The sequence below is a fragment of the Panthera tigris genome, chromosome D2, assembly GCF_018350195.1.
Source record: "Panthera tigris isolate Pti1 chromosome D2, P.tigris_Pti1_mat1.1, whole genome shotgun sequence".
Classification (NCBI taxonomy): Eukaryota; Metazoa; Chordata; class Mammalia; order Carnivora; family Felidae; genus Panthera; species Panthera tigris.
This window is the reverse complement of record NC_056670.1, coordinates 35,477,256-35,493,517: the sequence shown is the minus strand read 5'-3', so window position 1 is coordinate 35,493,517 and position 16,262 is coordinate 35,477,256. Positions and strand designations below refer to the sequence as shown.

At 42.3% G+C, this 16,262-nt stretch overlaps 1 protein-coding gene across 6 annotated transcripts in view; it reads right to left on the bottom strand.

Moving 5' to 3' along the window:
• The window catches only part of LRMDA (leucine rich melanocyte differentiation associated), a 1,033,894-nt gene that overhangs the window by 659,545 nt on the left and 358,087 nt on the right, over positions 1-16,262 (bottom strand). The window contains exons 1-2 of one of the 6 annotated variants that reach the window (XM_042961210.1): positions 12,482-14,079; positions 10,852-10,868 (exon numbers count right to left, since the gene is read on the bottom strand). The exons of the other annotated variants lie outside the window; for them this stretch is intronic. Coding sequence (XP_042817144.1) covers positions 10,852-10,868; positions 12,482-12,496 — 32 coding nt within the window. The 5' untranslated portion in view covers positions 12,497-14,079. Of the gene's footprint in view, positions 1-10,851; positions 10,869-12,481; positions 14,080-16,262 lie in introns of those variants that run through there. 6 annotated transcript variants of the gene reach the window in all.

The window sequence follows — 16,262 nt, the reverse complement described above, 5'->3', positions numbered from 1 at the left end:
GCAATCTGAAATTAAGGAGTTTGGGGATGTCAGACGAAATATCAGAATACAATTCTTGGGAGTCTAACAGTTAAAGAAATGTCAAAGCCCATATATTTCACACTAAACAAAAACAAAAACAAAAAAACTCTTGGGGGTTCCTGGGTGGCTCGTCGGTTAAGTGTCCAACTTTGGCTCAGGTCATCATCTCACAGTTCATGAGTTCCAGTCCCGCAAGGGGCTCTGTGCTGACAGCTTAGAAGAGCCTGGAGCCTGCTTCAGATTCTGTGTCTCCCTCTCTCTCTGACCCTTCCCTGCTCACGCTCTGTGTGTCTCTCTCTCAAGAATAAATAAACATTTAAAAAAATTAAAAAATAAAAACACCTCTTTTTGCTTTTCCAAGGATCGGCCCCTCCAGTTTACTTAAATATGGCACCAAGTGCAATGGACAGTAAAAGTTAATTCTCTAAAATGCCCAAACTGTGTTAATCTGCCCAGATACAAAACCCTTACTATCACTCACAGTAGTGATGAGTAAGTTGAATCATAAAACTTTAAAGACAATAGTTTACAGCAAAGAGCTCCACAGGCCCAGCATCATAAAACAAATTATGAGTGTTGAGCCAGTCTGGTAAGGTGTCTTAATAATGATGCCACTTGAAAATCAAGTAACCAAAGGAGTAGGGGCCATTTCTAATTACCCTATTCCTTAAAAAGCAGCAATTCTTAGGGGCGCCTGGGTGGCTCAGTCAGTTGAGTGACTGACTTCAGCTCAGGTCATGATCTCATGGTTTGTGAGTTCGAGCCCCGCGTCAGGCTCTGTGCTGACAGCTCAGAGGCTGGAGCCTGCTTCAGATTCTGTGTCTCCCTCTCTCTCTGCCCCTCCCCCACTTATGCTCTGTCTCACTCTGTCTCAGAAATAAACAAACATTTAAAAAAATTTTTAAAAAAGCAGCATTTCCTAGTGACTGGGTGCAAAGAAAACCAGCAAGTTAGAAGAGAAGGAGCTGGGCCAGGACGGGGGATTTTTGGGTTCTCAGGACCGGCCCTGCACTTAAACCATCTTGGGCAATCCATTCACCTTCCTGAGGCTTCAGTTTCTTCTTCTGTGAAAGAACAAAGAGTTATACCAAGAAGTCTCCCAAGATTCCTTGTAGTTTCAATATCTAATATGCGGCAGATACATCACGGTAGGATTAAACAACACTCACCCCTTAATTTTTGAGGAGGTCAAATCCCACCTATGATCTAAGAATGAACCAAGAATCACTTCTGAGACCCCCTAAAGCCACCAGGCACTTTTTCTTCTACCGGAAGATAGGAAATAAGCTCCATTTGATAGACTAGAAAGGGAGCAGGAGACACAGAAAGTCCCACCTCTATTTGTCTTTACTTTGACGTTCCACATGCAGCCTCTGTTTATGTGGGCTGTCAGCCTTTGATTTCCACTGTAGTTTGCAGCACGGGGGTCATTGGGTAACCTCTGCCTTCGAGAATCTTATGAGCTCTCAACCCCCAGGCCAACAGTGCCTATGTATCTGGCGGGCTTCTCTTTGACAGTCTCCAGCACTTGGCAAGAGAAGATCGAAAAGATGCAGAATAATGTCAACTCGAATAGTAATCTGTTAGGTGAATGGTTCTCTTGCTTACTACACAAGAGTAGGTTATGGTTTCATATATCATGTTCAATGTGCAATAGATATTTTTTTCAACCATTCATATTAAACTGGTGTAAATGTTTTTATTCCTTGCCACATTTCTGGGTGGTAAGCTCGGGCTCTCCCAGGAATTTGTTTGCTTTAAAATGCCATGCATCTCCAGGCGGCCTTACCTCATAAAAAATGGGCACGTCTTCTAAATGAATTTCCCCTTTTTTGCAGTTAATAACTAACCAACACAGCAGAAATACACCATGTGTGAAGCCCTGTTTACTATAGGTGGTAAATCACGTGCCTAACGTCCTGTAATTCATTCTGAATACTGTAACTCCATTCACTGCGACACATTTTGCTCTGTGCTAGAAGGCATTAATACCACCCCAAATTTGTGGTGAAGCTGATTCAGATTCAGGGTCCTGTTCGAGGAAATGCATTTGTTCAGGAGAAAGAAAGTGAAAAGGGCTTTTTAAGGAAGTGTCATGACAATTTGCACTCTGGAACAAAGACCCTGTTACCCTCACATGGCCCTTGCTCACAGGTCAGTCTCCAGAGAAGGCTATGATGTAAGTAAGGTCAACTATGGCCTCTTGTGTCATCTGTCCTTGGGTTCCATCTCTCCTTTTCAGTCTTTTCCATTCTCCACAGCTTACACTTAATCACTAAAAACTCTTCTCTCAAGGTGTCACCTGACAATGAAGGTGTTAAGATTACACGACTCCTTGAAATAACTTCTTGTTGACCCAGTTCTTAGGTCTAAAATATCTTTGAGATCCCCAACTGTTAAAGTATATGAGGGCTGCTCATTAGGGCAGGTATGCAAGCCTCTGAAGTAACTTTATACAGTTGTCCCTACTTATCAGCCATAACTCTGTACCTAATGGAAAATATTGAGAAATGCAGCAATCAGCCCCAATGGTTCCACACTCCTCCACTGGATGGTAAAGGGTTCCAATCCTGCCCTCTATCCGTAGTCAATTTTCTGGCTCTACAGTCACTCTTTCCAGATTTCTCATAGCAATGTGCTGGGGCTGAGGTTTACAACTTGTTTAGAGAGAAGAGGCTGGTGATAAAAGGGAGCACATGCCTGAAGCACCTCCAAGACACCAGGGGAATCCTTGGTTCTCTCTCTTTGCCTACAGGAGTGAATCACAGAGGAAGTATCAGGACTTCCTGGACTGCTTTTAGGTCCTGCTATGTCTTCCAGAATCCTTTCAACCAGAGTTCAGCAACCTTTTTCTGCAAAGCTTCAGATAATAGATACTTTATGCTCTGTGAGCAATACAGCCTCCATTGCAACTAGTCATCTCTGCCACTGTAGCATGCAAACAGCCACAGACAGCATGGAGACTCGCATGCAAACAGCCACAGACAGCATGGAGACTCGCATGCAAACAGCCACAGACAGCATGGAGACTCGCATGCAAACAGCCACAGACAGCATGGAAACAAATGGGCATGGCTGTGTGCCAATAAAACTGTTTATAAAAATAGGCAGTGGGCCATACTGGGAACCCTGATCTAGACGGGTGCTGTCCAGTAGAGAAATGAGCCACAGAGATCGTTCAAAATTTTCTAGTAAGTCACACACACACACACACACACACACACACACACACACACAAAGATAAACAAGTGAACAGCAGTTTTAATAATGTATTTTATTTAAACTAATATATTATCGTTTCAACATGTAATGAAAATAAAAGAGCAATGATGAGCTACTTTGCATTCTCTTTTTGGCTAATTTTCAGTGCGTATTTTACACTTACGGCACATTTCAATTTGCCACATGTCAAGTGATGAATAGTATGTGTAGCTAGTGGCTGCTACATTTGATAGTATGCATCGAGACTTGCCCTTTTCTTGCCTGCTTTAGGCACCATGGAAAGGAACAGTCAGGGTCCTGATCACCAAAGGGCTGCCTACATCATCTCTTCCAGAGATGGGTCCCAAGTCACTGACATCTAGGACTTCAGCAGAGCCATTGATGCCAAGAATCACCTACCAATCACCAACATTCAATGGAGAATGTGGAAAGGGAACATTTCCCGTAATTGGCACATCTCTAGAAGAGACTTTTTTTCTTAGTCAAAAAAGGTAAGGCAAATTTAAAGGCATTTGAGGAGGGTGATTGAACACTAAAATCATTTTTCCAAAAACAAACTCTTTTCACTGCTTTAATTTTGCTTTCTCTACCCTCCTATTCCTCAAAATCTCATGTTACAGATTCAGAACGTTTTCCTATTGGATATATGGGTAATCACTTCCCACTACCACCAATAGCAAACTCTTACTCTTGAAGCACCTCTTTAATTTTAACAAATGCTCAGAAAATGTCACTGGTGGTGACCTTTCCAGTACCAGGCCCCCCAAATACCACCATTTCCCCATCTATGCTCCTGTTGTTTAAACATAATCCTCCTCGCGCAGACAAAGGTTTGTTTAGTAGGATGGAAGAAGGGAGGAAGTTGAGAGAGCTTTCACTACAATTTTTATTGTAATAAAAAGCCATCAAGACATTTGCTTTCTTTCCTTATGTTTTCAACTTACACGAGATTCTTTTTAAAAGCATTCTCTAAAATGTGCCTAAAGTAATCTTTTCCATAGGGAAACACAAACCTAACAAAACAGCCCTTTGTTTCAACTAACATTTAGCAAATAGAAAATAGCAATACCTGGCAGAGTCCTGGGCCTGAGGAAGTTGGGGAGGCCAAACTCACTTTTCACATGGCCCCCACTTCACTCATGAGGGGACGTGAACACCCGCTAATGGATTTCAGCATGCCCTACAATGTTAGCCGCCATGACGTCACTAGTACCAGAGCCAGCACCTATAAAAGATCCTTCCCTGGGATTGGGAGGAGGGGGAGACCACAGAAGAAAACCAGGAGTTCTCCTCCATCCCATGACAGGTCTTTAGTCTACCAGTGATGCAGACTGAAAAGAACATTGGCCCAGGAGTCAGGAAACGTCAGTCCCTGCAAGTTGGCTCCAAAGCCACTTGGCAGGGATGTTGGGAGGTGGGGGCGGGCACCTTTGGAGGACGGGGTGATGCTGGGCTAAAGCCTCTCTCAATCCTGAGACTGAGTACGATTCAATAAGATTGAATCTCTCAGACTCTAACAAACCAAGTCACCCACATGCCACTCAGTTTCCTTATCAGTAAATGAGAACAATACCACCTACCTAGAAGGGCTGTTGCCAAAAGTAAAAACAGAACACTGCAGAGTACCCAACACATAATCAATACGGGACAAATGACAGTTATTATATATTATTATCTGTGGAATTAGGTGGCCTACAATAAGACCCATGCAGGCTGGCTGGGGGAGACTGGCAGCTGACCCCACAACCCTTACCCGGCAGTCCCCTCTTTGCTGACACGGTTTGCCTTTCCTCTGCCTCATCTCCCCTAAAGTAAGCTGTGGGCGTGTGTCAATCATGGCCAACACAACATCAGAGGATGTTTTCTGGAGGACATTTTGAAAAAGGATCTCTCAAGGGCACCTGGGTGGCTCAGTTAGTTAAGCATCCAACTTCAGCTCAGGTCATGATCTTGTGGGTCATGAGTTTGAGCCCCACATTGGGCTCACTGCTGTCAGTGCAGAGCCCACTTCAGATCCTCTGCCCCTCCCCCACTCATACTCTCCCTCTCAAAAAGGAATATAAATTCAAAAAAGAGAAAGAAAAAGGATCTCTCAAATAAAAAGGGATGCACAAAAGAAAACATCCCTCTCACTTCTTCAGCAAGGCTTTGTTGTGTCTATCTGTGATTTGTAAAACCACCACACCCAGATTGTGGCTTTGAGGAAATAAGCCCTTGAACTAAGCCAACATGCTAAGGTTGGCAGAGAAAGACACATAAAGATGCTTGGTCCTTGACGTCAGTTGCTAACCAATCCCTTAACTGCTCAACTCAGCTTTACTCTTACATGAGAGAATAAAATGCCCTCTGCTGAAGCCACTTTTTTCTTGAGTTTTCTGTTACAGTAAAGAGTAGTCTACCTACAATTGCCCTCAAGTACTACAATAGTATGACTATGAATCCAACTTCCTAATCTCATTCTAACACCCTCCTAAAATTCAACTTGTCTTACCTTCCCTCAGCTTCCTAATAGACATCAAATAGATGTTTCTTCTCTCACACACACCACACTCACTGTCTTTGTGTCTTTATACATTCACTATGTCTACATGAAATACTACCTCTTCCCCTTTCTTTAGGGCCAAATTCAAGTCCCAAGTACTCCAAAGTGCCTTATATGAATACTTTCAGCATATTTCTTCTCCATTGATTTCTATGGTTCTCATAGGTTGTATCACATGGTTTGTCATAAAATCATAGAATCACTGAACAAGCTTCGCTTAGTCTAACCTGTTGGGTGAGGAGAGAATTTCTTCAGATAACATCCTACAATACAAATAATCAACTTATTTCAGATTAAATAATTTCAGCAGCAAGGAGTTTGCCATTTTACAAGTGTACTTCACTACACTACTAGAATTTTCCTTATATTAAAACGAAATGTGACCCCTTGTAAGTAGTACACATAGGTTCCCTTAAATATTCTGGGTTGAGTTGTGGCCTCAAATTCCCCCTCAGAGCAGGAGTATCTTGGACAGACGTATTGCTTAGTCATGTCCCCAGAATTTAACACTGTGACTGTCACATCCAAGGCATTCAAAAATATGCTGAATAAGTGACACATCTGATCCCACCAACATTGCTTATGCGGCCAGAAGTAAATCATGACTCAGCATGGATCAAATTTTCCCTTTACAAATGAAATCTTGCCATTTGCAACTGCACGGATAGAAGTAGAGGGTGTTATGCTAAGCAAAATTAGTCAGAGAAGACAATTATCATATGACCTCACTCATATGAGGACTTAAAGACATAGAATAGATGAACACAAGGGAAGGGAAACAAAAATAATATAAAAACAGGCAGGGGGAAAAACATAAGAGACTCTTAAATATGGAGAACAAACAGAGGGATACTGGTGGGGTTGTGGGAGAGGGGGTGGGCTAAATGGGTAAGGGGCATTAAGGAATCTACTCCTGAAATCACTGTTGCACTATATGCTAACTTGGATATAAATTTAAAAAATAAAGAAAAAAAGAAAAACATTTTCCCATTACTGTTTGTAGAACTGGAAATTAAAGCTGATGTTCAGTCTCTAATAGTTATGTGAAGTAAAGATCTATAAGCTCAGGAACCATATCGTGGCCATGACTGCACATGAACATATGACCACATAGAAATCTAATGGGGTGGAGCAGGAGAAAGCAAACATACTAACAGAACAGAGAGGAGCTCTAAGAATCAAAAGTACTATGGCTCTAGGGAGCTTTCAAGTTCTTGTTCTAGTCCCCCATGAGACCTAGTTAAGTGTTTAGTCTTGAGGTTCCCTAAGATGACCCTATGCCAATTCCTGGGGTTTTTTTTTTTGTTGTTTATTTGTTTTTTACTTAAAAAAGATTGAGGAGGTTTGTCACTTACAATCAAAAGAACCTCGGCCAAGGCCTTCAGCTAACTCAGTATGAGAATAAGGGTAAGTGTTTACAAAAGCTGTCTCTGAATCAAAACAGTTGGAGGCAGAGGAGAAGAATGGATTAACTACTACCTTGCCCAGAACATATTAGAACAACTGAGCAAAAGCACACCCTTGTTGCTCCCCTACCACACCATGCCTGCTCTTTCTGCCAGTGTAGGAAAATTGCCCCCTATCTTTTAAAGCCATAAATGGCTGAGCAGACCTGTGGTCATTCCATCCCCCACTTTTTCCTGGAAAGTCTGGATCAACCCCATCTGTGGGAGTGCCCCCAAAAGACCTGGCTTCTCTGAGCTCATAGCACAATTCAGCAACACTAGTCAATAAAGGCAACCCTCAGCCCAAAGACAATTCTAGTCCTTGCTCCCTTTTTATCTCCCTTGGAGTCACCGACTTCCCTTCTAGTGACTTGTGTGCTCTTCTGGAGCACCTAGCCTTATAAACCTTTATAGGGTGTTGCCAACCATAACTCTATTCAGCTAAAAGACCTAAAAATAAATGACTGTAATGGCAAAATGACTGGCAGCTGGAGATTTCTGGGGCAGATGATGCCAACTGGCACTCCCTCCAATGATACCACATGAAGGATCATATGTTCCACCAAATCATAAAACTCCTTCTGATCTTGTTTTAGTCATTTACCATGTGTTGGGTATTTTTTCTAGACTCAAATCTCAGCTCCTCTCCTTACCAACAACATAATCTTGGGTAAGTGACTTAACATCTCAGCACCTGCATGACCTCTCCCACAAGACGGAGATAATAGCAATACCTTTATCACAGAGTGTTAGTGATCATCAAGGGAATATATACACAAGTTACTTTAAGTTCGCTGGAACATAGCATTGAATAAATATTAATTCATATTTATTAATGTGAATTATTCAGTCAAGATAGGCTACATTATACAATAATAAACATCTCAGTAGCTTTTATTTCTCTCTTGTTCTAAACGTCCAGTGTGAATTGGCTGGTGGGGAAGGGGCTGTTATCACTGTAGTCACCTAAGAATCCAATCTAACAGAGTCTCCAATACCTTACAAGGCTGGTCTCTCAATAAAAGCCTTTAGGGTTTCCCATAGCAGAAGAAAAGGACACTGGTTATGGGGTCTTAAAAGTTCCTATCTAAAAGTGACACAAGTCACTTGTCCTGAACTAACCACTGTAAGGCACACCAAATCTCAAGAGGGAAAGAAAGTGTAACTCTCCTATGCACAAAGAAATATTGGTGAGCTCTAGTAACATCTGCCACAACTATTATTACTCTATACCAGGCCCTATGCAAGACATCCACACTCTATGAGTATGTCACACATTTACCCGATTTTGACATCATACCCTAATGTAACAAAATCATTGGTTTATGCTGGACATGTGGCTTTAATTTCCTTGCATGTGCATGTAGAGAAAAGAATTTTTTGGGGGGACTGAATCTAGTGAACATGAAAAATCCAGCTTGTTCAGCTCAAGGATTTTGTCAAACCAGTTGCTTGGTAGAAAAGCAGCAGTTTCCAGGCAGAAAAACCACCTGGAAAATGGACTAAACTGACTTGTTATTTGGTAGTAATTTTGAATAATAGACTACTCTTTCTCTACTTGGAAAACCGGTGGACACAAGCTTTTTTGTGCCCAACACTTCTGTTTTTTGGAAGATATCACTGTAAACAGAGCAATGCTAAGACACACTTAGGAGCTCCAATAATGTGCAACAATTTTCCTAAAACTGCAATAGAAAAAAAATCAACTGAAACATGAAAATTTAAAGCCCTATTACCTGCATTTCGCTCTGTAACATCCCACTTCCCATCATTTCTAACACGCATCTTAAGTGTGCTAATTGGAAAGGCCCTGCCATGTATACAGCTCTGTTTTCAAGATGACAACTGCTTTGCTTTTATCACTGGGCTCAATACCAAGAGGGGAATCATTTTCAAAATTCAAAGCGTTTTGATCTGGCTTTGTCAACTGGCTGCCTGGGCTTGGTGGGTATCCTGTCTTAGAGAGAAAACATGAACATTTCAGGTGGTGGGGCTGAGGCTAGGGCAAAAAAACCATCCCTGAATGGCTGAGTGGGGAAAAAGGTGTCCTAAGATTAAAAACAAAAGTCAAATAACACTAATAGGCTGCCAAATTACTCCCTTCCCCCTTTAGGGAAAAAAAAATACTAAATATGCTACAAATGTTCATTGAAAAAAAAAAAAGAGTCATTAATAAATCCCAGAAAGGAAGGCTAAGGCAGCTTAAGTCCCACCCAAGAAAACAAGCAGGGAGACTTGCTCAGTTTCCACTCATCTCCTCCAAAATGACAAAAATGTGGGGCAGATGACAGCTGATGTGTGGTCTGGTGACTCAAGCCTATGAAGGACTCTCAAAAAAACAAGATTAATCCATGTTTCTCTTTTACTAACAGAAACATAATAAAGCCACATCTACCAGACAGAAAAGTAGGATCTTCAAGTTCAAGGGCCCTGAGCCCAAGAGAAGGAAGCTCTTTACTTTTTACCCTGCAAAACTGGTATTCCCAAATGGTTCACACATGTAGGACTAAGGAATGATACCAAACATTCAAATGAAATCAGCAATGAAAACTCAGGAATATGTGTTTCCCTATGGTGACAAATGGATTAAGTATCTGTATTGGGGGCCACATGCTTGCTTCAATTTTCACCAAGAAATGGTGTGTTCAGCATGATGAAGATCCAGCATTTTAACCTGGCAGAGCTTTCTCTAGGGTAATACCTAGAGGTCCTATTTTGATTATCTCTTCAACACACCCACTGGAACAAGTATAGCATGTTTAGTAGAAGGCAGCAACTGATAGCCAGCTTTTCAGCACGTGATTCATGATGAGGTAACTTTGGATATCTAAAAGTACATGCAAACTTGGTCAAAGAGACATCAAATACAGCCTAAATAAAACATGAATGTTTTATGGGGAAGGTCAATTTCTCAAACGGACCTGTGGAGTGAAGCATCTGGTTCTAGATACATCTGTAGAATACCACTATCTCTCCAGATACAAACCCTGGACTCTTCTGGCAAATATAAAAAGGAGATCTAAGCTTGTTGTAAGTTGGCAAGAGTCCTTAAGTCTAAAGCAATGGTTCTAACATTCTATTGGTTTTTGAGGAACTCACCCAACAGCTTCTCAAAATATGGACAGACTCTAAGGTATCCCACAAGGGATTCTGAATGAAGCCCCAGGTGGTTTAGATGCAGGCAGTCCACAGGCCACACTTCAAGAGACTCCAGTCTGCTTCTTTCATCCCAAGGGTCAGGCAGTGCAGGCAACTCTGAGCGGGCCTCTTTCAGAAAAGAGCCTCCTGAGAACAGCAGCCTCCCCAGAGCACTCCTTGGTGCTGACAGTAGCTGCACTGCCATCCTCCCAGCACGCCAGACACACCCTCTCTTTGGATCACCTGACCTCAGATTTGCCTGGCTCATCTCTTGCCTTTTCCTGGTCTACTAACATGATCCATGTTGTCCATGACTGACATCCTCACCTGACAGATGTTGTTCTGAAGAACCCTGACCTGACTCCAAGACCCAAAGTGACTCCTCTAGGAAACCTCTGGATTCTCCCTAGGTCTCTAAAATTGCCACGACCTATGCCCACATGCTCCACCGAGGCATTTCTTGTCCACCAGCTCTGCTCCTACCTGGGTTCCTTGTTCACCTGGAACAAAGCCAAAGAGAGATGGAATGATCATATAATCTAGTTGTAGGGCAATGAAAATTTCAAGGCATTGAGGAACAGGTATGGGGGCAAGAGGTCCTGCTTGCCCCCAAACACACAGTGCATACATCACTGAATTTCAAAGTCTCATACTCAACTCTCAGCTAAACCAGGAAACACAGACTACATAGATAATCAGGCCCCAACAGAAAGTGTGTGTGAATAATGGAAACAAACAAAATATAGATTCTAGAAACTCTGTCGATAATCGCCGGCTGGATTCCCACTTCACCATTTAACTACAAATCCATACTCACTAAGGATTGTATCAGATCATAAATACCTGTTTATATCATGTCACCACATTCACAATTGCCCCAGAAAATCATTAACTGGCAAAGAAAGTTCGCAGTTTGGAAGAGAGTGGTAATGAAATGCTCCTCTCTGCATTTCCTACTCACGGTTGAAGGAGCAGAAAGAAATCTCGAAATATGTATTTTAGCATGCAGTCATAAATATCTACCACCCTCCCAAAGACACATTGCATGTGCTAATTTATACCAGGCTAACTTTTTGTTTCATGCTATATTGATGGGCTTGACAGTTTTTCGAAGAGTTTATAACTGCAGCAGTGTTGATCTTATTTAAAGAGAATATTAAATCAAATCCCTTGTCATCGGCATAAAATCTCCTATAGCATCAACAAAAGGCGGCAGTTTTTATTGATTCCCCGATACAAAAGATGTATGAAGTGGACTGATGCTGCTCTGCCAAAAAAAAAAAAAAAAAAAAAAAAATCACAATTAAAGCCCCATGAAAACTATTAGTCATTGTAAAGGTCATCATTGACTTTTAATGGCATCCTAAAGGGAAACAATATGTTTCACTTCAACATCCAGGGCCGAGAGAATAAAATACTGTATTTCCAGGGTGGGCATAGCAGAGGGTACACCAAGAAGCCTTACATCAATACTTGTTGTATCAAAAGGCAACCTAATAAAACATAATTCAGATCATTCAATTCACTGTCCACAATCATGATAAGGGAATTTCCAGGGAAACAGCTGATAAAAAGTGAAAAATTCACGCACACAACCAGATGTGCTCAGTCTTCCTGAATGAGCCCAAACAGAGACTGGATCTGCCACGTAGCCAAGGGTTTTCACTCTTCAAGACCCAAAGAGGGACGACTTACAAACCAGGAAGGGGGAACACGGGTGTGAGCTCAAACGAGGATGTGAGCTCCATGTGCCAGAAATGGACAGGTCACTACTTCCTCAGGACCTCAGCTTCCTTACCTGTAACAGGATTGAATCTAGCTTCTTTGATTCCTCTCAGATCAGTGATAGCAAACAGATTTACTCTTGCATACTAACTCTGATTGCTGGCCTATCATCTGTTTGGACTTAGGTCTTCCTCATCCCAAAATGAGAGGTGTGCTGTATTGAGTAGGACTCTGAGTCAGCACTCAGGCACAGAGGGCCTTGGTGATCTAGTAATATGGTCTCTGGGTGCCAGAGGGGCCACAGCAGCAGCTGAGCAAGCCCTTAGCCCCAAGATGGCAAATTCTGTAAAATTCACCTCAAGAACATCGTAAAGAGAGTGTAACTTACCATCCATTGACTCATCCAAAAGAAATTCTTCTGTCTTCAACCAAGGCTCTCTACAAAGTTCAGGCCTCAGCAGGGGTTGGGGATGGTACTTATGAGTAAAGGAGAAAAGTCCCATGAACAAAACCAGGAAGTCAACCATTGAAATTCCATCTATGTTTGCTCACATTCTGGAGCCTTGGGAACTCTTCCAAAAATCTCCTATTCAGAAGAGAATATATTATTTTCACCAACTGTTTTGTTTATTCAATAAGGAATTCCTAAGGACCTACTTAGTACAAAGAATTGTGCCAACTGATATGAGGAAGCCATCAGAAAGGTAGCAAGCAGTGGTTAAGAGCTTGGCCCTGGACTGGAACCATCAGGCTTCAAAAACCAGGCTTCTCCACGTGCTAGTTGTGTGACCTTGGACAAGTTAATTAACCTCTCTGAGCCACTCTATGTGAATCTGCAAAAATAGTTCAAGAGTATGTTCCTCATTGGACTACTTCAACTTATAAAAGAGGTCACCTCTGTAAAGCGTTCATCCCATACCTATTTTAGCAGCATTCTATCTCTGTTCAGACCACTCCTGGAAGCTCCAAAAGCACATAGGCAGCAGCCCCCTCCTGATCATCATTTACAGGTTTCAAAGGTACCTCAAAAGTCAGTGTACCAGAATCCAATGTATAATCTTCTCTCAACCTCACTACCACCAAAGCCACAACAGACCAAAATCCACCTGGTCCTCAAAGTGTTTCCCATCCAAGTGAATGTCCTACCAACCACCCACTTAATTGATAGTGTCATAGGAAGCTGATGTTTCTAAAGATCAAAAATGGCAGAACATTGGCAATTTAATGAATTTCAACCCAATGGTTCTAAGCCAGAAATCTAGATGTCTTCCTGGGCATCTTCTTGTTTGCTCCTTCAATGCCACTATCTCAAGCCCTGCGAGCTGGGTCTCAAAGTACTTCCACTCACCACCTCTATGTCTACCACCACCATCCTAATTCAAATCCCCACTATTTCACCTAGAGAGCTACAACACCCTCCAAATAGTCCTTCCAGTTTCACCACTACAACCGATAGACAGTCTATCTGGTACAACGTGGCCATCATGACTTTACAAAACCAGAACTTGATTTTGTTAGTTACCTGCTGAAAACATTTCAGTAGCTGTGTGTGGCTCATAAAACAAAGACTAGGAAGCTTCAGGGTTGTGCTTGGACTAACATGTCACCTTCTCTACCTCTCTGGCCTCATCACGTCCTCTACCTGCTCCCTCTACTCCAGACACAGTGACCTCCATCCAGTTTTGGAATGTGTCCAAGACCCTGTTCATGCCATTTCCTCTGCCTGGAACCATGTTCCCTTCCTATTCTGCCCTCTCATCTCAGCACAAACATTGCTCCCTTAGGGCCTGCTTGATGGGAGTAAACCCCACTCAGTCATACTTAGACATACTTACAAGGACTGCATATGCTTGATTTAATGCTCTGCTGTTGCCATCATGAAAGTTTTAATTTTGGAACAAGACACCTTGCATTTACATTTTGCACTCGGGCATGCAAATTATGTAGCCAGTCTTGTTCTCAGGGGAGCCTTCATGGACCCACCCAAATAGCTAAAATGCCCCTTCCCAATCCCTTACAGTGCCACGTACGTATTCATCTGTGCCACCTGCCACAGTCAACATTTCTACATTGACTTGAGTGACTGTGACGGTCTTCTCTACTTGAACCTAAGTTCCATTAATCCAGGGTCCATGTCTGATTTTTGATTACCACTTCATCCCTGACACCTAGCATCCAACAGGCAATCAGTAAAAATTGGCTGAATAACCATTTTTATTGTTGCCAGTGTCATTACTGCTATTACCCTGTGCCATTAAGGCTAAGAGCCAGCAGGGGAAACACAAGAACTATACAACGTGGCAGTGGATAAGAACAGAACACACCAACTGTAGGGAGGCTACGGGGGGCTGGCACAGGCAGTGCCTGGGAGCATGTGTGCATCTGCGGGGGCAGAAGTCAGGGGAAGGTGGTCCCTCCAATAGAAGGAAGAGCATAACAAAAGCATAAATGGGAATGGAAACTAATGGGAGGTGGAACATTCTGGCACAGGAGCTTCACTGCGGAGCAGAGTTAGTCAAAACTGGGGAAAGCCCTGAACCCAGGCTAGGGAGTTCACATTTTCCTGAAGTGTGGAGGCAATAAATGCAGTGTTTTAATTAGGGCAGTTCCCTATGAAGCCTTAAAAAGTGTGAATATCATTACTCAAATAATTGCAGAAAGATGATTTTCTAGCTATGCATAGGGGGAAAAAAACACAAAGTTTGAGCATAGCACAATACCTTTGTCTTTCCTGGAACCATATGTTAAAACGTGCCTAATAGAAATATGCTTCCATATTATACACAAATGCACGTTAAGCGCACTATACTTTTCAAAGTGCTTTCAAACACACTGCATATAAATGGCTCTCAGCCACCTTTGACGTGCTACTCATCAATTGATCAAGTGTTTGGTCATCTCAGCTGACATCTTCCAGCTGGTACTGCCCTAGAAAGACGTTTCCCAGATGAAAGACACATATGTATTTCTCCAGAAGGCAGGAACAACTCATCTGCAGCAACCTGCATCAAAGACTCATACTGGCAAAGGTGTTTATTCTACTCAGGGTTGTGGTTGTTACTGCTTAAATTCACCAAGACAAAGGTGAATTTTTCTAAAAATAAAAAGAATATCCTTTAACAAATGAACAATTCACAAATACCCACATACTGTGTGCCTCTCTAACAGAACCCAATTGAGCAAAAATGGCCTTATTGTGATGTACAATAAGATCCTAGTGTTCAAAAAGTGCACTTAACTCATTACTCAGAAATATGTCCATTGCTCAAAATGGATAGCTATTTAATTTCAACTCAAAAATGGTAGGGAGAATGGCAAGCCTCTGTTTACACACTCCTTATTTAAAATCAACATAAATACAGGTAGATTATGTTTTCCATCTGAGGCAGATCAAAGAACACAATACCGTGAAGCCTCAACATTATTCTGCTCCATTCCCACCGCCTCCTATATGAATTCTTGTCATTACATCAATTTAATCCCCTGCCATTTTAGGCCACTGTTCGTCAAGCTGAATGAAAGCACAATAGCTGGTGTTTAACGTGACGGTGTTCCTTTTTCCAACCTGCCTCCTTGAAAGTAAAAGTTTGTAGAATGTACAAAATTTTCTTTACAGCTCATTTGAGATGCATAAACAATCCCAGAGACAGCAAAGAACAAAAATAATAATTTGTTGTTTCAAGGAGCTGGGCTGCTTGAGACAGCCATGGAATTCCAGACCCCCTGTGGATGGCTGGGCCACGTGGGCTACTCTGCCCCCTCACTCACCAGGCGAGCCATGGCTGCCCAGGCCCTTGCCCTGTCTGATTTGCTGTGTCTCTACATCTCCTCAGAAGGGCTTACGTCTCTTGACAATCCCAGAGGGAAAATGATGCTTTTCCTCCCTGTACTGCATGCCCCTCCACCCACAAACCCTGGCCATATGCTTACTGCTCACTCTTTCTTACACGCTCCCTCCACTCACTGGGATTTAGAGCAGTGACAGCCACAGGATAGACCTCTGGCTAAAGTCACAATGAATTGAGAGGTGAGAACATACTCTGTACACTCACTCCCTAAAGGGATTCCAGAGCTCAAACAGGTAGAGGCTAGAAGCAGTTTAGGGAAAATCAAATTACATGTCAACCTAACCAGAGCAAGTTCTGCACTGCCCTCAAATTTACCAAGTG